This window comes from Diadema setosum, chromosome 20 (assembly GCF_964275005.1).
Source record: "Diadema setosum chromosome 20, eeDiaSeto1, whole genome shotgun sequence".
Classification (NCBI taxonomy): Eukaryota; Metazoa; Echinodermata; class Echinoidea; order Diadematoida; family Diadematidae; genus Diadema; species Diadema setosum.
Window position 1 is genome coordinate 26346859 of NC_092704.1, and position 23738 is coordinate 26370596.

Below are 23738 nucleotides of genomic sequence, written 5' to 3' on the forward strand. Positions count from 1 at the left end.
TAGTGTAATGCTTCCGGTGGTGTTGACAGTTCTGTTTGGCAGGCGATCATTGTATTACCATAGCGGTCGATCATCAAGTCAGTCAAAATTGTCGTACGACTATAGAGAAGGGAATTTAAAGCAGCTTTAAAGGGTACAATTTAAGGTGAACTTATCTTCTTTTTTTCGGGGGGGGGGGGAAGGGTGGGATAGAAATAATTCCCTAATATTGAAATGATTAAAACCAAAAAACTGACCTAAGCTATCTGTATGGATTGCAGCTTCTACCGGCTCTGCGTATAAACCCGGCTCTGGATAATTATTATAATGCACTCAATTTTCGACTCGCAGTTGCACAAACAAACGAGTGAGAAGTTATGCACTTTTTTTTCGCCATCTTCATTTATTTTGACAAGATATATCGAGGAGATTACGTCCTAATCAGGTCGCGGACGAAGGGAAATTATTGGATTCTACAGTGCTGACCGCGATTTTTTTGAAATGGTCCAATTTTGGGTTTAAGCGAGAAGGAGGTATGTATTATGCAGTCTAACCAAAGGGGCGCTTGCCTATAGATTGAATGAGTAAAAATGTGTTACTCGCTAACCACGGGGAGGCGGAGGGGAGATTCTTTATCGTCTGTAATATGTCTCGCTCCTATGATTTGATAACCCAGCTATCTCATGGCAAAAAATAAAAGACGAAGAAAAAAAAAATAAGGAGACACAAAGAGAGGGAGAGGAAGAGAGAGAGCAAGAGACATGTAGGCATAGTCAACAGAGCAACGCGAATATGCATCCGCCCTCCTCGGGTAGAAACGAGTAATTATGGTGTCTTTAAAGAAACGAAAAAAAAAAAAGCTGTGGAAATGCCACACGCAAACCGGATAGCTAATCTTGCCTGTCTACCCGACTCAGACGCAGTGGCGTTAACTGCGCGGCCGTAAATGGTGGGTTCCTATGAAATCCATCCGCGCCCCCAAGACGTTCAAATGTTGACAGACGATAATAGAACGAGAAAGAAAAGCAGAGAGAGAGAGAGAGAGAGAGAACACACACACACGCACACACACACACACACACACATACTGTACACACACATATTCATGCACAAGATATACTGAACATTGAAACATTTAAAATCGCTATAAAACATGAAATCACACACACAAATGACGAACACTCTCACTTTATTTTTTGACCATTACATAATCCCTTCGCCTTGCAATAATTGACTAAAAACTATGTTATCATGTATGTCATGAGAATGTATGCAAATAATTCACATTACACAGGGCGTCAATAAACTTATCTATTCGACAATAACTTTAAGACAGTGATTCAAAACTGTTTTATGGTCTACTATCGTCAGACCAAGAGTTGTCCATTATTTGTTTTATGAAATGGTGACACGATCTTAATTCCTTAGCTGGTATATTCCCAAGATTCCCAAGCCAGGATCAGCTCCAATCTTGCCAAGTAGGCCTACCTCCTTTATAGAATTGGGACCGCACACATTGTGAAGGTATAACATGTATAATGCACACGCGAAGCAGTGAGATGAGGGGGGGGGGGTGAACGCAGACGAGCGTTTGTTAGAACTGGTCATTCGTAAACTGACTCCCATATATAACAATTCATAACCGTTAATAAACATCCTAAGTAACAGTTCAAAATTCTATATTTGACATTAATGTCATGTCTGATAATAATTATTTTTCTCCTGTCCCCTTTTAGCATGGTGATAATTCAATGTGAGAAGAATAATCCCTGCCTAGACTTATAAAAAAGCGAATCGCTCGAAAATTTGTGTGCCGAAATAAACAGTTGGTGAATACAGCATGAACTTGGGTTTCAGTATATATATATATATATATATATATATATATATATATATATATATATATACTACTGTATATTTGTATTTATTTATTAGTGTATTTACATTTATATTTAACAGCATGTTACAGCAGAACCAGATTCACCTCAGCTCAAATACCCGGTGGCGAGTGCTCATGCCTGATTGAATGGTTTTTGAGATTGACTATTACGGTGTCAAATTGCACAAGTTTTTGGCGCGATGCGATCGTCTTCTTCTTTCTCTTTTTTTTTTCTTTGGACGTCGATTTCTTTTTCTCTCTCTCTTTTCCCTCCCCTCAAACGGTGGGGATCAATTACACGTCCTCTTAATTCTTACTCTAGGCAGAATGGACGCGGTAAACGTTCAGACGAGCACAGGTTGACGTCCGGGCGGGGAATAAATGCACCCCTTCCCCCACTACTTGACTACACCCTCCCCGATAATAAGGAGAGATACCCCCATTACGATTTTTTTTCCAGATAGAGCAAGGACCAGGGAGAGAATACATGCATACATACATACATACAAACATACATACATGCATACATGATGGTACATGGTCCATTAAAATGTCATCTCGTTATAATCCTACTGAAGCGGAAGGTTTCACAAAAATGTTCTTTGACAAAAATGAAGGAAAATGATATCTGATAATACAGATATATTCTTCTGGATTTTTTATACAATCAGCAAACAGGGGGCATATTCATCATAATCATCAGTTTCTCCTAAAAAGATGGATCCTACAGTAAAGAAACAAAAGTACGACTGTTAGTTTCTTAGATGAAAGTGAAGGAAAATGATATGATGTGATAAGACAGATACTTTCTGAAATTTTTGCAATCGGCAAAAAAGTAATATCCTTTTATTTTCTCATTTATACCCTCCAATATAATTATACACACATCTCCAAATTTAATGTCTTCTAAAAGGCTTAAAAAGAGACTGAGGGGTTACTTCTATTGTTGTTTTACAGTTTATAAAGTCTTAAACCTTCACTCACAAGTTGAAGTTTGTGGGTAAGGTGGATTACGTCAGAGATGACCGGTTAAAACGTTAGCAGGAAATGGGATATGTCTACCCAATGTTGACGTATATAATTATTTTGTATAAAAATGGTTATACGGTTATGGCAGTCTAGTGTCCGTCCCCTGCTCAAGGTTCAGAAGCATGGGGGGGGGGGGGGAGTTAGAACTGTATATCGAAAATATGGACATCAAATTTTTATTGCTATAACACCCCCTTCCCTCAACCCTTTCTGTGCCAATTAGTCAAATATGCTCAAATCTCACACACATACACACACACACACACACACACACAACTTGGACAGGAGATTTTGTGGCACGTGGAGGGTTAATCGGCTGCGGATAGGTCAATGTATAGCACAAGGGAAGACTAAGGAGATAGACGGAGCGGGGCGGGGGGGGGGGGGGGGAGAAGGGAAACATGTATTATACATACAATTCGCTGGTTCCAAAATGCGAAGAGAAAAGTGTCATTGTGAGGTCACGGCCATCGTGCATCCTTTATGACGGGAGGCGCGCTCGAAGCCCTCGGAAACATTCGTCTTTTCCCCTGCTCCTTGAAGGGATCTGCGTGTATGATGAAGGATGTGCGAATATATGCATCATGTGTTTGCGCGATAAGGGAGGTGAAGAACGGCAAAGACAAATTGGAAAACCAACTGCCGGCGGGGCGTTCCCATTAAAAAAGAGTAGGAGACGAGAAGAAAAATGGACCCCGCATGTGAAATCATCGCGACATTGCATTCGGCAACCCCTTAAGGAAACAAGAAAAAAAAAAAGTGGTCTGACATTAAAGAGGAATATCAAGCAGGGCAAAACGGAAACGACATGGTCGAGGCATAAAAAAAAAATGTTCTTGAGCCATCGCTTGCCAACAGCATGAGAGAACTATACAGCCTGCGTCACGCTAATGACATTCATGTTTTATCAAAAGGTTAATGATGTACATAAGGCACGGTGGCTTTTTGACACCTTAAACAAGGTGCTTTGATGGATGAGTTTTTGATCTTTTTTTCTTTGTTTTTGTTTGTATCCATGTGCGTGTGTCTCGGTGTGTGTGTGTGTGTGTGTGTGTGTGTGTGTGTGTGTGTGTGTGGTGTTGGGGGGGGGGTTGCGAGAGAGTGTGTAAGAGAGGGGATGTGTTTGATTTTAGCTTCTAAAATGACCATGAGTGGTCCCAAAAACAGGTTTGACGACCATTATTTGTCCGTCTTTTGAAAGCACGCGGTGTTTTACGATCTACCTTAGATGAGGGACGCGTGAGGAGATTGGTACAAGTCAGAAGATATAGAAAGATAGATTTCATTTTTGTGTGACCAGATAACTTTTTGTTTTACCCTGGAAAAGTGTCGTCCTTTGTGAATTGCAGTCATTAATAACATGTAACAACTACTACGTCTACTACTACTGCTACTACCACCATCATATTACTACATTGTACTATATGATACTACAACAGCTACTAATACTACTACTACTACCACTATTACTACTATAGCTACTACTATTAATACTTCTACTATTACTTCTACTACTACTACTACCACTATTTACTACCACCACTATAATTCCTCTCTAGCTACTACTATTAATACTTCTACAACTACGACTACTACTAGTACTATTACTACTACTACTGTTACTAATACTGCTACTACTACTACTACTACTGCTACTACTACTACTTCTACTATTATTACTACTACTACTGCTACTACTACTACTACTACTTCTACTATTATTACTGCTATTATTACTACTACTACTGTCACTACTAGTTCTACTACTACTACTACTACTACTACTACTTCTACTATTATTACTGCTATTATTACTACTACTACTGTCACTACTAGTTCTACTACTACTACTACTACTACTACTACTTCTACTATTATTACTGCTATTATTACTACTACTACTGTCACTACTAGTTCTACTACTACTACTACTACTACTTATACTATTATTACTGCTATTATTACTACTACTACTGTCACTACTAGTTCTACTACTACTACTACTACTACTACTAATACTACTACTACTACTACTACTACTACTACTACTACTACTACTACTACTGTCCCGACTACAATGATTACCACGGACATTGAAAGTGAGGATATGATGCAGGTAACATCATTCATCATTGGTCGACCTATAACCATCTCTGGTATTTGCAGTCATTCACCTCTTCTTCTTCTTTTTCTCTCCCTCGAATATCATATTTCTCCCTTTCCCTCCTAATACCCCTCAGGCCATTCATTTCATTTCGTTTCATTTATTCATTATCATTTTAGCAGAGATTATAGCGAGATCGGCTATGGGGATTTGGTTGACTTTCATTTTTCATTTTCATTTCATTTATTTCATTCCTTCTTTCTTTTTCGTCAAACATAACACGAAATGAATCAGAAGATATAACATAGGCATGTATTCGACTTTACATGGTAGATAATGGTTAACAAATACGAAATTATACATGCATACCGGCAAAATACAGAGTTATGTTTGGAGGGGAAAAAAAAAGAAAGAACTGAGAGGTTCACTGAAAAGCATGCTTGTAAATTGTGAACCACTCAAAGGATTCTTGTGAATACATTAAACTTTTTTTATCGTTTTTATTTTATTTTTTAATGCCAGCTACAGTATTATTAGTTATTGTATAATCAAACCAATAGAGACATGTTGACATTCATGTTAATACTAGTCATTAAAAAAAAAATACGATGGATATTCACCATGAGTTTCATGTAGAGTTGCAGATTCTTCGTTTTACCTCAACCGCCCACAGGAAAGTGTAGGAATGATGATTCAAAACATCTTATTCATTATCCTTCTGGCAAAGTTTATAGCGAGGTAAGCTATTGGGATAAGGTCGACTGAATGTCAGCTACCGTACAAGTTATTGCATAATCACACCAATAAAGACATGTTGATATTCATGTTAATGCTAGTCATAAAAAAACAAGAATACAGTGAATATTCAGTATTAGTTTCATGAAGAGTTGTAGAAACTTCATTTTATCTCAACCGCCCCCGGGAAAAAAATGGAGGAAAGATGATTCCAAACATGTTAAGCATTTAAAAGAAGAAAAAAAAAATGATAAGAGAATGAAAGAAGGAGGGAAGGGAAAGAAAAAAAAAAACCCCACAAGAAGTCGACTATAAGCACTTAGCGATACCTGCGAGAGTGCTCGTTCATCTGTTCATTTCCCACGCATAGCTCTGACACTCCACAACGGCTTGTTCAAATCGACTGCTTGGCATGTGATGATTACCTTCTCCACAAAACAAAGACAAACAGTGCGATCCTGTCACGTTTCGCAGAGGTCGAGAATGTGCTTTCCCGCGATCTCTCGTCGGTTGTATACGCGAGAATGTAGGGGAAAAATCGAGGAAGAGAGCGAACTCTCAGACTTATTTTAATTGCTATCTCCTGGAGTGTCTGTAAGTCAAGATCGAGACATCTTCTCGGCATTTGCTGTTTTGTATTTTCCTCTCTGTATGTTTGTCTGTCTGTCTATCTGTCTGTCTGTCTGTCTCTCTCTCTCTCTCTCTGACATTTCCTGTTGTGTCAAATTGTCCCCATTGCAGCGTGTGAAATGCTCTTCTTTTTTTAAACTTGTAAATAATGCATTAAAAGAAAAAAAACTCACTATCACCAGGTAGTGTACTCCCTGGATATAATTACTAGTCAGTTTTGCATTATCTGTTAGTTTTAACGCCCCCATGTCGATGAAAAGGGAAAAAATGGAAACATTACAGACATTTCCAGCAATGCTAGACAATTGCTAGAGGCGAGCTTTTTGTTATCAAGATGGAAAGTAAAATAAATCGTTGTACATATTTATGATCATGGAACTGTTCGTCTAACAGCATGTAGCTCTATATATATATATATATATATATATGCGATTATGTTTGATATATGATGACATAATTTATGTTAATTCAGCATGTTTGTACTTTACTGACGTCATTCTTGTGGTCGTGTAGAAGAAACTTCAATGGCATTTACATGTAGATGACCAGTTAATCATCACTTGTTTGCGTAAGATTAACAGCGCGGGAGTAAAAAAGTGTAATTGTCATAACTCAAGTGGAGAGCACACACATTGTCGAAGTCCTTCATTAAGGGTCAGGAGCCAGATGTCTTAGGGAGTCGTTGGCTGGATCCGTGGGCAGTCACGTGAGGGCAGGTTTCGTCGTGTGAGTCCCATCTCGAAGGGGGGGGGGGGGTGGCGGAGGAGAAAGACAGAGGCCGACAGCGATATATATGTATATATGTGCATACACACACACAAACATATATATATATATATAAAGAGAGGGAGAGAGAGAGAGAGAAAGACATACACACATCCACAGGCGCACACGATAAAAAGATAAATGTAGATTAGATAGCGATAGATCGCTATGATATCGATAGATAGAAATACATAGATACAAAGGAGAGGGGGAGGAAAAGAGAAAAGAAGTTACATAGATGGAAAAAAAAACGGACAGAGAGTGCGAGAAAGATAGCTTTATGTTATTATGATCATGTTATATTGAATGAATATAATATGTCTATATCTCTTTACTGAGGCTTTTCGAGTCCACACACATCAAACATGTCAATACAGCGCGTTGATGAACTGAGTGGCAAATTGGCTGTTTTTTTTTTTTTTTTTTTTTTTCTACGAGTAGATCTCTTCAATCTGCTGGATGGCTTTTTTTTTTATTTTTGTTTGCTCTTATGACACATCTGCCCAGTCACAATATTTAATCGCCTGGTGATTTCATCAAGATATCGATGTTTGAATAAACTATTTCAAATAGCTGGCTCATCATTTGGGGGAAAAAAAAAATCTGATAACATCGTCAAACATCGATTTCTGGGATACCAGTAGTTTTAGACCTTCCACACACTCTACTCTTCAATGATGTAAAATCTGCCCTAATTATTTTCCGATAACCTACAAAAGAATAGTCAAAATGGTGTCAGCAGTTTTATTTTGTTTTGTTTTGTTTTGTTTTGTTTTGTTTTAATATCGCATGCGCTGATTCATGCTAAGATTAGGCTCTTGAAGAGCTTATTTCTCATCATCTTTTAATTTGCTTCCGAGGTTGGGTATACTCGAACGAGCAGAATTAGATGAAGTTTCACGGATAAGATCTGACCCCAAATTGGCAAAACTGTGACGCAAGGAGCAGTCGTATACCAAAGAAACAAAAAAATAAAGATACATTTTCAAAAAGGGGCTGTTGCTTTTTTTCATAGAAAATATCGCATGGAGTCATACATCCTTAGATTATGAATTCGAAGACTTATTCCACATGATATTTTAATTGACTATAAGGGCTGGAGTGTACACAGACAAACAGAATTAGAGTTAAGATTTATACAAAGTAAGAAAGTTATGGAATTTCAAAAGTTCACGCGATCTCTCAAAACGGTGACACATGGATTAGTCACACTGCGCAGATTGGAGAAAACATGACGTCACGACCGTACATATCTCCTCCCATTGACATTTGCAGAAATCCAGTAAATCTTCTCTCGTTAGAAAAACGTGAGATCCGAAAAACATGAGATCAAGACGAATATTTTTACATATTTGTCTTGTCTCCTCGTCTTGTTATCGCCATCTCCAAATTTGAGTGGTCTTGAAAAAGTACCACGTGGATGAAAACACGTGAACTAGAACTTACCACAACTTTCTTAATTTTTCGTTGCATTTTGATATGATCCTATTTCAATTCTCTTGGCAGCCTGTTTATATATTGTTTGGAAGTGCACTTTAAATCAATCAACTAAACAAACAAACAAACAAATGCAATAGGTTAGAAAAAATGGCGACAGGTTTGTAAAACCCACCTCCCCCCCCCCCCGCCTTAAAAAAAAAAAAAAGATAGAAAAAAAAAAATCTAAACCTGGTTTGAGACAGGTTTACATGGACATCATGAGTAAACATGTTGTTGGTTTTGTTTTTGTTGTTTTGTCAAAAAAAAAACCACAAAAAAAACGTAAAGACTATAGAAGGATTCGAATTCGGGACCTCTGTGTCACAATCGAGAGTCTTCTACTGTACTACTTTGCTCCCACGACTACCAATATTCTTGTGCAATAAACAAATGCAATAAAATGAAAGAAAAGCAACAGCAAGAACATTTTTCTTTTGGTTATTGTTGTTGTTGTTCCAGCATTGTAGTATACAGTGACTTTGTTGCTGGCGTAGTACATTGACTACAGCATGCATTGAAAAATTATAAAGAAAGATTTGATATCTTAAATACATACCTTTTGTTCGAATGATAAGAATACATGGGAATTGAAGTAGTAACTTCTGCGTTCACTCTGCTCATTGTGTTTGTTTCTGTTCTCTTTTTTCCTCTTGTTTTATGCTTGACTGCATCAGGTCATGTCACTCGCTATTTGTAACTGTCCGTATTGCTTGCGAAGGTTATTCTTAGGCTATTATTTTCTTTTCACGTCATTTGAAAGAAGAAACTGTAGAAAGTTGACTAGTCCCAAATGACATGACAAAATATAAATCACAGTATGTATATTTACACTGTAGATGTGTACATGGTTCAGTGGTAACGGTTCATACTTCAGTTACCTACCACAGTACGCAGCACTCGCGACTTGCCGTGTGTGTCGAAACGGAAGAAATGTTTTCAAATGATATCCGAAGCTACATAACCATCAGAACCGGTTACGTCTAGACTATTAGATGCTGCAAAATTGCTCTGCTATTCTCTGAATGGTTACGGTATCATTCGACGGGGAAAAGTGCGCTACTTGAATTTGACCTCACGTGGAAACAATGCAATTATGTAATGCAGAAATGGAGAGGGAGATAGAGATTGGGAGAGACAGAAGAAGAGGGAAAGAGGAGGGGGAGAAGGAGATAATAGAGAGGAAGAAAGAAGGAGGGAGAGGCGGAGAAGAGAGGAGGTAACGAGGAGAAGTGTAGGAAAGAAAGATAAATGCGCCGTAACAAATTGCACACTACGCGATTTAACTCGTAACACGTGTGCCGTACCTCTGCGTTTGATTGGTTTTGGCAATGTCGACTGCATGTCTAATTTGAAGTTGAAAAACAAGGTAAAATATATGTTCACGGGTATTAAAGAAAGAATATGTCGCTTCATATTCGGTGTCCTACATTCATAGTACTGGAGAACACGGGAAAATAAAAAGGCAATGCCTTTCCAACGCTTGCTTGTTACACTGTCTCTTTGGATAGTCTTACTCATTCCTTGCCCGTTCAAATGCAGAAATCAAGCGATTATTTTTCTTTCCCTTCAGATACGAGTTTTCTAAAATCCTCGATGAGTCTTGCTCAAACCCCGACAGGCTCCCTTGGATGATTAATCACGACTTCATTGCAGAATAATAATGAGGATAATAGCAATGATACATACATGTATAGTCGTACGCGCACGTCGCATATACACGCAGACACGCCGGTCTCCATAAGGAAAATCATCTTCTAAGCGGTTTATTTTAGGTTATTTGCTTCCGATGAGTTCCGAAAATGAGTTATTGCTTTATTTTTTACCCCTTTTTCTCTCTTTATTATTTCTTTCGGGTTGGGGGGGGGGGGGGGAGAGACGTCGAATTTTCAGGCGTGCATGTCGATGTATACGCGGCGCGTTCGGGACGATTTATTATTTCACGTTTACGGCGGTAATTAATAATGTTTGCGATCCTCCAGATGTTTGTACATCTGTCCGACCGAAGGAATGCGATTAGTTCATGGAGGGATCTGTCAAATAGCAACGGGAGCATTCTGATAAACGATCTTTATACTGGTCCCAAGATATTTGCTCACGCGCTGGAAGATCCATCATTTGCTAGACATCAAGTTTTTTTTCTTGGCACCCTTGATAAATGCTCAGTTTCCCTTCATCCTCCTTCTCTTCCTCCTTCATCTCCTCCTCCTTATCCATCCTCCTCATCCTCACCATCTTCATCCTCATCCTCACCATCTTCATCCTCATCCTCACCATCTTCATCCTCATCCTCACCATCTTCATCTTCATCCTCACCATCTTCATCCTCATCCTCACCATCTTCATCCTCATCCTCACCATCTTCATCCTCATCCTCACCATCTTCATCCTCATCCTCACCATCTTCATCCTCATCCTCACCATCTTCATCCTCATCCTCACCATCTTCATCCTCATCCTCACCATCTTCATCCTCATCCTCACCATCTTCATCCTCATCCTCACCATCTTCATCCTCATCCTCACCATCTTCATCCTCATCCTCACCATCTTCATCCTCATCCCCTCATCCTCCTCTCTCTCTCTTCCTTCTTCTTTTCTTCTGCTTCTTCTTGTGTGTTGCTATTCTTTTTTTTTACGATTCGACGAGGATGTCTTAACAAGAATGTCTCCGTTTCCGTTTTTTACGAGTTTCGCTATATTCTCGCCGTTGCAGTTTGAGCATCTCTTTGTTTTGTTTTGGTTTATACTACCACTATGATTTGTCTCATGGCTTTGAGAGACTTAACAGTATCTACCTAGACAGAGCTGATTTCAATGCAATTTTTACAGATCCTACAATAAGATCTGAAAACAAACCACAGTGACTACTACTCAAGAGTTGGGTGCGTAGATGGTTGAGAGGATTTTCCCTCGAATTTGCGCTAATGGAAAAGAGATACTGAATTAATCATAGGACTCGATCGGACAGGAGGATGAAAGAAATTGTCGAATATTTTAGCTCTCGAGACGTGTGCTTGCCTGCACCACCATCACTACTTTACCACCACCACCACCAACAACAACAGCAACAATAACAACAACAACAACTACTACTACTACTACTACTATTACTATTACTACAACAACAACTACTACTACAACTACAACTACAACTATAGTACAATAACATCAACAGCAACAACAACACGCGAATCATTGATGATGTCCGTTTATAGATGTTCGATGATTATGAGTAGAATATGATTACATCATAATGTATTTACGATTGTACGTGAGCGTTTATCATGTCACATGCAAGGAATCAACGTATTCTCCTGTATGACCATGATGAATATGCAACTTTTAGCAATATCGGTCAAAAACACAAAACGGAGAAAATATTTTTGGAATTGTCGGTGGTGATTAGCCTACAGTGTGAATGCTATCCCACAGCAGAAAGTGTAATTATCACTATGCGTTCTGGACTATTAAATTTTTTGGATATCATTTTCGACGGTTGCCAATACAACTATGTTATACTTTGATAATGTTGTAGAGTGTTATTTTTCTTTTAATACGACTGTGGCATTTCGTACGCACATGGCAGACTCATTTACTTGGATATTTCACGGCGTATGAAATTATAATTCATGACGTAGCGCGACAAGTGGTAAGCCATATGGAGAAAAAAAAATAATGTTGTAAGACTTGCTGGCTGCTGCTGGTATCTTGTATCTCCGATTGTGCGTGCGTGTTTGTCTGCTGTGTGTGTGTGTGTGTGTGTGCGTGTGAGAGTGTGCATGTGTGCGTGTGTATTCGTGTTTGTGTGCATGGAAAGAGAATGATTTCATGCTATAGATCTTAAACATATCACACACACAAACACACACACACACACACACACAAAACAAGAGTTCGATATTTGTTTCTGATGTATTTTTTTTTTCCTTTTTGGGGGGGGGGGTCTAGTTGCATATTTTGTATTGCACAGGCATTTTAGATACTGACACATTTTAGGCCCATATTATATCATATTGATCACATTAAGATTACACCAATGTGTACGATACTGTTTTTAGATATAACGACTTTTTCTGTTGGTTAACATTGGAATTTAACTATGTTTATGATCGTGTGATTCTGAGTGTCAATGTAAAATGAGGGAGGTCAATGTACTAATATCAGTGTGCGAGTAATTGTGTGCGAGTGCGTGTTTGTTCTTATAAATTATGGTGTGTGTGTGTGTGTGTGCATGAGTTTGTGTGCACGATGTGATGTAAGTGTATTTGTCGTATGTGTGTGTGTGTGTGTGTGTGTGTGTCCGTGTGAGTATGTATAACTGAAATGCGTTATATGCTTCCATCTATACTTTGTTTGATTCGGTTTGGTTCTTTTTATTTTACCTTGTCTCAAGCCCAGTATTCACGGTCAAAACTAATTGGACCCTTGAATCAATCGCCGCTCTGCCTTGAACTTCCGAAACGAAAACAAGAGCCCGCAGGGTACAAAAGAAGGCGGCCGCTCGCCCCTAAGTCCGGCTGCACATTACGCCGCGCAGCTGAAGTTAATGAACGGACGCTATCCCCGAATGCTCCCCTGAGCTTCGCGATCAAAAACCCTCCAACAGAGCTGCCGAGCTCTTAAAGGCAGAACCTCCATTTCATATAGACCCGTCCACTTTTTTAAATCGTATTTGGTGGCGTGACATGTTACTTTCTTTAATTCGAATTTCAGTAACGTAATACCATGTCTTAAAATGGCAATACAATGGCAATATAATCACGTACGCCGTACTTCTCAAAGACAATACCATACGATACAAAGATGTTACCGAGAATGATCGAATCTAACTCCAGTGCGCTGATAGAAACCGTGTTTTATCTGTTGTTGGTTTCTATTATCAGCAATACTTCTCCTTTGTTTTTGTTTTTTCTTTGTTCCTTCATCTCCTTTCTCTTTCGTGATGATTATATTTCTCGTCTTCTTTCTATCGCCCTCTCTTCTTTTCTGATGTAGTTGTTCTATCCTTCTCCTGAATATCCTTCTTTTTTTTCTCCTTTTCTTGTTGTTGTTGTTGTTGTTGTTGCTGATGTTGTTGTTGTTGCTGCTGCTACTGCTGCTACTGCTGCTTGGTCTCGTTCATTAATCGTAAGAGTCATGTTGCTTATCTGGTTGAGAGCTAAAACGTGTCCAAGTCCAGGCGGACGTCTTACCTGGTTTAATGTTTTCTTTGCTTTAAAAAAGTGGAATTCGGCACTCCCCCTCCTAATAGCCACCCCACCCATCCACATCCACCTGTCCGTCTCTTTTTCCTCCTCCGAGAACCCCAGATGATGGCAGCACACCTTGGTTGCTGTGAGACGGACGTGGTCTGACACGGGGACTGTCAATTCTATTCTTCCTTCCTTCCTTTCTTTCTTTCTTTCTTTTTTTCCCCTCTTTCTGTCTTTCTTTTTTTTTCTTTACCCTTTCTTTCCTTCTTTCTTTCTTATTATTTCTTTGTTTGTTTCTTTCTTTTTGCGATGCTCACACAAACTCATCCGAATGACGAAAAGAAATTTCAAGATTGCTCACGTTGGAAAGCGGCTCAAGTGTCAGTCTTGCGTACCATTCGCAGGTGTAGTCTTAGCTGTCAGACCCGGGGGTGACCAAGCTGTCAGAGACGTTGCTAATAATTTGGTCCGGATGACAGTATCGAAGCACGTGGTACAATTATTCGGAAGTAGATAGATAGGTAGTGCACGAAACAATCAGAGTGTATAAGTTTCTATCTCACTGTCTTGATCGTTTATAAAGTCTGCCCCACACCCTTCTTCTTATGATCATTGTTTTCTTTTTCTTATATTGCAACAACGTTATTGTTAAAAATAATAATCGTGATGTGAATTTTCTCGGAGGTAAAATTGATTTTTTTTTTTTTAGCTTTAATTTGAATTTCTTCGCGAGCTCGCATTTTCGCTCAATTTGAAAGAAAAATAGAAACAAAAGGAAAAATATATTTATATCGGTTAGGTCTCATGAACATTTATATATATATATATATATATATATATATATATATATATATATATATATATATATATATATATATTATAAAGTACTATGATCATTGTTGAAGTTGAGATTAAAAGCCTATACATGTTACAATTTATCAAAGTAGGATTTTTGTTAACAATTGATGAGATATACGTTTTATTATATACCAGCATGATTCTGTTTGATTTATCTGTTTCTTCTCGTCGTGAACATTTTTTTGCTCACAATGATGGGTCCCAGTTGTTGTTTAGACTGCATTATAATTGTTTCCTGTATCATGATATTAGGTTTAGATGAGCACGGGCCCCCGAGTTTTAATATCAGTGTATTAGAATGCGCCCATGACCCTAAAGCATTTCATGAAAGTGCCATCTTAAATCTGCATCTAGCAGTTTGCATTTATGTTGACTCAAACGGGGTGCAATGAATACGAAATCTGGTCTGTTGCGTTATGCGAAGGTTGAGCAATATTTTGAGCATGATGTATTTTTTTGTTATTTTTTTTTTTTGGGGGGGGAGATATTTGATTGAAATGGGAAATGTCAGTATCATTTTGCTTGTCTCAGTTAGAACAAGACAGACAGACAGAATGTACTGGGACCACCCACAGACGTTTTGATGGTCTCTGCGTTATGCTTTGCTTTGAAACATAGTTGAACCACGCGTGTGTTTTGTTATTGTCGTTGTTGTTGTTGTTGCTGCTGCTGCTGCTGCTGCTGCTGCTGTTGTTATTGCTGTTGTATTTTTTTGTAGTCATATTTTCAGAGGACGGGAAATATAACGCACGCATGGCTGGTTCCTTTGTCTAGGTAACCTCAAACGTCGGGTCCTTCACAAAATGTTTGCCGGAGTCAGCCTCCATCTTGTTTGAATCTGTAACATTAAATTGGCACAGTCTTGAGGAATAAGAACTTGAGTCTGGCTGACAACAACAGCAACAAACAAACGCACTGGCCATAATTAGATTATAATCATTTTACAACCATGCAGCGCCTACATTGCACCTTGCTTGAGAAAGATTTGAAATGCTTACTCATCGAAACGGGGACTCCAAAATCGATCTGTCCGGAAAAATGATTGTTGAGATCAAGCTGATCGTCCTTACATTTGTTGTCCGTAAATTCTCTGCCCATGTATATTAGACAACGTTGGGTAACCTTTAGTTCGATATCAATTTCTGTCCCGGAGATAGTTTCTTCTCCTTAAAACCCACGAGCTCATGCCCTTCGTACCTTGATGGTTTTCAAAAGAGATTTTGATGAACTGTGACGATGGCATGAACCGGGAAAACATTCATAACGAGAATGAACGCCAGCCGGTGCGGAAGACAGCTTCGGTCCCAGAGGTGAAAAGGCGCCCTCACAGGGCTGCTGCTGCAATATTCATGCCTAGATTAACTTTCGGCGGCCCAGACGTTGGGGGTGATTAAAGAAATTAATGGGAGAACGTTAATCTCTTCGCATGCATGTGTGGGCACTGCTGCCGCTGCCTCCCTGCTCTCGAGCAGTGCCGGCGGAAGACGTAACGGTTCATCAGTAGATGCAATTACAGTCCGTGTCTTTAGGCCCACAGGGTCATTCTCGTGCCGGATGTTCAAATATTGATCGCAGATTGAAGCAATGTTTATATTTCATGCGCTGCAACCCAGTGGGAGTGCAGTATTTTCATATTGCCAATAACTATAACTCTGTAATATAATGTACTCTGTGTAATCCCCCTCTCTCTATCTAAGTATCTGCCTATCTACATTTTTTCCTACACTCGCCATTTTCTCGTTTACTTCAGATGCTATTTCACTCCCTATAGCCCACCTACGTTTATATGTCATATGAATAAATACATTGATTATTATGATATGCCATTTTGCACGTTTACTGCTACCTGCGAGTTTAACTAGATTTGAACAAATGACGACCTCTCAATGTTACGTTTTCTTTCTCTTAATTTCTTTCCAGGGGCCCACTGCCATGCCGAGTACGACCTGCTTCTTTGCTGGCCGCCGACCAAGGCGGGCGAGACGACGTATCTCCCATGCCCGGAGCTCGCCGACCAGTATCAGACAACCATGGGTAATTATGATGATGATAATAAGCGTTAATGATTCTGCTTCTACTGATACTAATCTTCCTCCGACGTTTACTTCTTTCATTGCTACTTCTACTTATATGTTGATTACTATTCTACGATTCTTCTCATTATCAAAATCACTATCATTACTAATATCACCATTGATATTGCTATCATTGTCGTTAGTGCAGTAGTCATTACCAAGTAGTCATCTTCACCAATGTCACTACTACTTACTACACTACTACTGCTACTTCTACTGCTGCTACTACTACTACTGCTACTGCTACTACTACTATACTGCTACCACTGCTGCTGCTACTACTACTTCTGCTACTACTACTGCTACTACTGCTACTACTACTACTACTACTACTGCTACCTCTATTGCTACTACTACTACTGCTACTGCTACTACTACTACTACTACTGCTACTGCTACTACTACCGTAACTGCTACTTCTACTGCTGCTACTACTACTACTGCTACTGCTACTACTACTACTACTACTACTACTACTACTACTACTACTACCACCACTACTACTACTACTGCTACTACTACTACTATTACTATTACTGCTACTACTGCTACTGCTACTTCTATTACTATTACTGACACTACGGCAACAACTACCATTACAACTTCTACTTGTTATCATGAATAATATTATGAAATGAATGTGGGAAATAATGGTGATAGAGTGTACTTGATGACGATCAAATTGATAAACATGACATGGATCGTTTTAATTAATGCTTAATGACAGCTTTGACAGTAAGACTGGGAGAGTGTCGGAAGAAAATGGGAAACACGAAAAAAAAAAAAACCTACAGTGAGTTGTGTTCATTCTTTTCTTTTTTTCTTTTTTACTGAAAATATCTCGGGTTCGTACCCTTGGACAGCATGTTCTGTCGTCAGTGATACGCTTCTCGGAAATGCATAGACCGGGTATCTACCAACGCTCGGGTAATATTTCGCAAATCCATCATAAAGAGCAGTAAAAACAACATACTTATGAAAAAGAGAAGACCGTATCCATGGTAAAGATAAAAGCTAGTAATGGTAGTCGTAGTTGTCATAATTATAATGGCCTAGACCACACAAGGGTAGCCACTTCAATACTGTAAGCTTCATAAGTCAATGGAGGCTACCGTTATTACCACCAAGCATGGTCAGGTACTCAGATTTACGCATGACATTATAAGTACATTGATTAGGAAGGGCAGCATGGGCGCAGTAGCTTGTACAGGGATGTGTGTCGCCGCATGAGATTCAAACCCATGCAAGACCTCGGTTTGTTCTTTTGTTCTTTGTTTGTTTGCATTTATTTTCTGTTTATGCCCTTTTTGTCTTGTTTTATTTTCATTGTCCGTAGAGTTGAATTATCCTGTAGTACCAATGGGGATACCAATGGCCCTTTGCGCCTTATGAATCATTTACACATAATGCTCTGCACACCCTGTGTCATATTTAAGCCATTCTTTCTTGCTCTTGTGTTTGTTCGTTGTTTTCATTTAACTCTTTTTCAAATCTGTTCTACAATATCTAGGATATTTTAATGAAAATCGATTCATGGTATGTAAATAGTGCATGCCCTGGATTGTACTTATTATGTCAATGCATGTGTAGCAATGGAATAACTCAGATGGATTTTCTTTTTTGTATTGTATTGTATTTGAGGTGAATCGAAATTGAAATCCGTGTGAAGAGGATTTTTGTCCCCACTTTCTTGCTGATGTTCGACACGCGGGGATAAAAAGCACTCGTTAGAAGATCTTGGTAGAGAATGAGCAGATTCTATTGGAATTCTGTATAATTTAGTCCTTGTAATCACTTCATGCGTGTTGATTGCTTCTTAACTCCCCCCCCCCCCCCTCCCCATTTCTCCCTGCTTCAACAGCATTTCGAGAGTGCACCCTCAACGGTACGTGGAGCACATCTATATCTCCGGAAGAGATGTACTTGAATGGGAAGTACTGCAAATGCCTGCATTGTGAGGTAAGACGGGATCATGCATCTGTTAACTCTACAGATCAGACAATAAACCGTTGTAACCAACAGGCGGAGCACAGTAATCACCATTAGTTTGGATGTACGAAAGCTCAAGGCCAATCTTGTCAACATGCAGGCTACTAATCAAACGCCGTGAATGTTCTCCTTGGGAGTTGAACAATGATGGCGCTGTTTCATGACTTGCGTCCCGGAGTGTTTAGCACAATTCTATGTGTAGCAACGGCCGTCTATTTTTTCCCCCACTGATTTCGTTTCGCCTTGAAGCTCGGAAGACAAAAGCCGATTAAATGTTTCTTTCTCAGAGAGGTTTCTTCTTTCATAACCTTAGTTTCAATCATGGAATAAAGTTGCAACATGTATAAAGTTCATAATTATGAGGTAATTTTTACCACACTTTTTCTTTGTCATTTTGGTTTTAATGTCTGTCTCTTGTCGTCTGTTATATAACTGTTAGGACAGTTATGTAAGGCAAAAAAGTTAGTACTATATACAGTGTAAATATCCTTTAGGCTTAGCTAGTATTATCTAGCTTAGTATTATCTAAGTTGAGTACAACGTAAATGTTATGTTGATATTATACAAGCATGCATTTTTTTTTTTGTTCGATTGTAATTTGCCTAATGTTGCTTGTGGCTTTTCAGATAATCACAACCATAAATCAGTTTGGATGCGGTCTCTCTGCTTTGGCGTGTATTGTGGCTTTCCTGATCTTCCTCTTCAGCAGGTAAGTGAAACATCAATCTTCCAAGGGATGCCTTGCCGAAAGGCATGTATAAATGCAGTGTACAAAACAAAGATGTACGTGAAATTCAAAACTCAAAGAACTACACAGAAATTTCGAAGAGCGCCAACGATATTGTTATCTAATCAGCACGCTGAGAAAGAGAGAAAACAACACATCCCCTGATAACACGCATTGCAAGTTTGCATAATGCTAACCGCGTGTGTAAAGAATACAGACCGTCCATACAGAATTGAGATGCATGCCATTACATTATTTCAGAAAACTACATCTGTATAAGGTCATGAAGGTGACGACATTTTCAAACAGTCATGATAATAAATATTTCCCTTGAAACATAATATCATAATGCTTTTTGTCATACAATCAGACAACTTTGCTATGGCGTTTCAACCTTACGAATGAGAATGCACAGCGATTAACCGTCAAGATATTCCAAACAATCGTTTTGCCATTTATCACTATTTATGTTTTTCATTCTGTGCAGCTATATAATATAAATAGATAAAACAAATAATTCATCTCAACAATTAGGTAAATAGAATGACAATGATAACTGAATTGATATAAATGGAGACGAAACATGGGTTGAACCCGGTGGCGATGATTATAAGCTCTTCTTGTCTGATCATGCTGTATTCACCAACATTTATATTTCTGCACACACATTTTCGAGCGATTCGCTATTCCTCATTATTGTTGATACTGAGAGAACAATATGTATTACGTAGAATTTTAATGCAGAAATGAAATAAATCAACGACATTTTCAAAGTTTTTACAGCAAGGTTATCAAAATTCATAAAGCAAGAAAATTGAATCTCAATGATTATGCAGTTGTTACAATGCAAGAAATATTCTGAAGATATTACATCTGTATCGCATATTTTCAGCAGCTGCTTCAACCTTTGAATGAATACATCGAGGTTTAATAAACATGTACATGTTACTTTCTGCATTAAAGTCTTCATAATAATTATGTTGATATTTATTCATCATAATCCTTTATTTCATTTCACTCTTTTTTTTTCTCTCTCTCTCTCTCTCAATAGACGTCTCTGGTGCAGGAGGAACCACATTCACTGGCATCTTATCTCGTCATTCATCCTTAGTTACTTTGTCTATTTCGTCGCTCTCGGCATCAGATCTGCGTATGAAGGAAAGATCAAGGTATGTTACCATGGTTACGGGCAGTCTTGTTTGTTTTGTTTTGTTATTTGCTGGGTGTTTTTTTTTTTTTTTACGAATAATGTGCGCTGCCATTCTTCCTCAAGAGACACTGAGGGCGCTAACTCTCTTCGTATGCGGTCTTCATCAAAACCGCGCAATTGAATAATTGAATACAATAAGCGCCCCCCCCCCGTCCAAATTTTAATCATTTTAGCTGTCGTCTTTGAAGAGCCTTGCGAAGTAATGCAAAGTAGCAATAAATTATGTGTATGAATAACATAACCATAACTGAACGTTTTAGAATGCTGAAAATGTTGTTGTTATTTTCCATTCATTCAAAATCTCTCTAATGGACTTGGGTCTTTTTTATGCTTATTCAGGTATTCAATTATTGCGTGAAGAATTAACAGGAAATCATGATGAAGTCGCCAAATGCCCGACTTTGTTATTTTTGAATGTTCAGGATACTCTAAGCTTTTCCGTAGTGTATAAATCGCGATCTGTCCATTCTTTACAAACAAGACCATAATTCACACAATAACTCATTTAAACACAGGAGAATTCAAACTACGTATACGAACAATAAAATGTATATTATGGTATAGTGCTTGAATTAGATGGACAGTAAGTGAAGTGACAAATTCGGACAGGACGTTGAGATATCAAACTACCTGGTACCTGGTATCAAACAAGTTTTTCTTCTCTTCGATCGTTCGTCTTCCGTTGAATACCGTCACTTATAATTCACCATTTTTTGTTTGTTTGTTGTTGTTGTTTTCCCCCAAGTGGTTATCCGGACTGCTGGACACGCTCTACTACTACTCGCTGATGACCAACTATTTCTGGATGCTCGTAGAGGGCCTCTATCTCCACACGCTGGTGGTCTTCGCCCTAAGGATAGACGCCAACAGGATCAGCTTTCTCATTTACATCTTTATTGGATGGCGTAAGTATTATTTCCATATTAGATATCACATTGTTAATTTGAAGAGTTTTAGTGCAAAATGAGCTAAGCGCAATTTTTTAACATTTCAAAGTAAGTCCATTATCAGATACAGAGCAAAATTAAACCTTTCCAGTAATACCTCACTTGTAACACATCAAGGAATTTTCTAGAAGTTATGATTACAAATACCTTGTATTTTCTTATTATTTTCTTTGGTTTTAGCAGCTTTAATCACAGATATCTCAACTTAACACAAATGGATTTAGCTTGTTTTGTGATAAAACTCTTCGTTTGTAAACAGAGAACAAGCGATCGACAATATGGGAGTAATCGACGGATCTCGACAGAAATAAAAGCAAACAAGTAAACAAACATTAAAGGGGACCTCCGGATGATTTTCAGATTTTCACATTTGAACAACTATAAATTAGTTATGCCGAGTACAGAGTTTCAGAATTTGTAGTGATTGGGTTGAGGAATAAGAATGTTTTCAAAATTTACAACAAATTGCAATGAACAAGGACGATGACATGGCAGCCTCACCATAAGAATGCGAGAGTTGGGGCTCAAAGAAGCAGAACAAAAGAAGATGGCATGCATACATTCTACACAGGTGAACTTGTTAAGCAAGTGGTATTGTAATGGAATTACACTGCTACATTGCTAAAATATGTGAGGCTCCTACGTCATCAACATTGTTCAGTGTAATTCGTTTAAGATTTTTCAGAGTATTGTTTCTCTGCTCAAGGACAACAATAAATTCTAAAAATCTACACATGGAGCCGTTGATTTATGTACTACTTCATGTGAAATTATGAAAATCGTCTGGAATGCCCCTTTAACAAAAACGGACAGATAGAAAGTACGGGTGCAATGAAAACAGAAAATTAGAAAATATAAAGATAAACTCACTTTTATAAAGGTTGTCATGCTAAATAAGGTGATGTGACTACAACTACTGTACCTATAAAATCAGTCAAAGGTGACGTTCTTATCCTTTCTATCTGGAAAACATCAACACTATTTTACTCGTTCCGTTCTTCTCACGTCTTTTCAGTCTTGCCTGCCATGCTCGTGTCCATCTGGGCCATCGTGTCTCATTTTACGAGTGGGTGAGTAGAGCGCCATCATTCGTCCTACTTTAAAATCAAAATGAATAACGACGGAGACGTCCATTAGTATTGTGACTCCTCCCAAGAACATTGTATTATCGACATGATTAAAGGAGACCTTGGGATAAATTTTTTCAGACTTTAACATTTGAAGGGTTTGTTTGCAAAAACCGATAAGTCCATTTTTGAAGATTTTGAAGTACGATCTCTGTCATAAAGTACAAAATAATACCTTTTAAGTGATATATTGGTCACTACATATAAAGGTATATTTTTGAAGTTATGGTCAAAAGAAGCAAGAATTTTCTTATTATACTCTTTATTTTTCTTGACCTTTAATCGCAAATATCTTCATTTGGCAAATATGGACTTATCGGTTTTTGCAAACAAACTCTTCATTTGAACAATCACTATTAGTTATACTGAGTACAGAGTTTCAGAGTGTATAGTGATTGGGATGAGGAATTAGCGTGTTTTCAAACTTTATAACAAATTGCAATGAACAAGGATGATGACATGGAGGTCTCCCATAAAAATAATGCATGAGTTGGGGCTCAAGGAAGCAAAACAAAAGGAGGATGCATACATAGATTATATATACACCGGTGAATTTGTTAAGCAAGCAGTATTGTAATGAATTACACTGCTACACTTTCTAAAATGTGTGAGCCTCATATGTCATCATCATTATTCAGTGTAATTTGTTAAAGATTTTCTAGAGTACTGGTTGTATTTTAGCAAGTAGTAGTAAAATAAAACAAGCTCTAAATGAAGTCCAACATTTTCCAATCACATTTACTTTGGAGACTATAGCACAGCAACCATTTTAGTTCATTATTTTCATCGTCATTATTATTTTCATTATTATTATTATCATTATTATTGTTATTTTATTATTATTATTATTATTTTTCTCATTATCATTCTCATTATTATTATTGATATTGTCATTATTGCTATCATTTTTGATTTTTACTTTCTCATAAATAAGCATGAGAATCAATATAACTTCTATAACAAAAATTGATTCATTTTACTCAAGTTCTTCCCTGTAATGACATAGCATGCAT

General features: G+C 38.1%; 1 protein-coding gene across 1 annotated transcript in view; it reads left to right on the forward strand.

The window, feature by feature from the left end:
* LOC140243538 (corticotropin-releasing factor receptor 2-like) overlaps positions 1 to 23738 on the forward strand; it is a 46893-nt gene that overhangs the window by 16151 nt on the left and 7004 nt on the right. The window contains exons 2-8 of the mRNA XM_072323208.1: positions 15866 to 16036; positions 16571 to 16684; positions 18587 to 18684; positions 19341 to 19423; positions 20493 to 20610; positions 21397 to 21556; positions 22614 to 22668. Coding sequence (XP_072179309.1) covers positions 15866 to 16036; positions 16571 to 16684; positions 18587 to 18684; positions 19341 to 19423; positions 20493 to 20610; positions 21397 to 21556; positions 22614 to 22668 — 799 coding nt within the window. The remainder of the gene's footprint in view (positions 1 to 15865; positions 16037 to 16570; positions 16685 to 18586; positions 18685 to 19340; positions 19424 to 20492; positions 20611 to 21396; positions 21557 to 22613; positions 22669 to 23738) is intronic.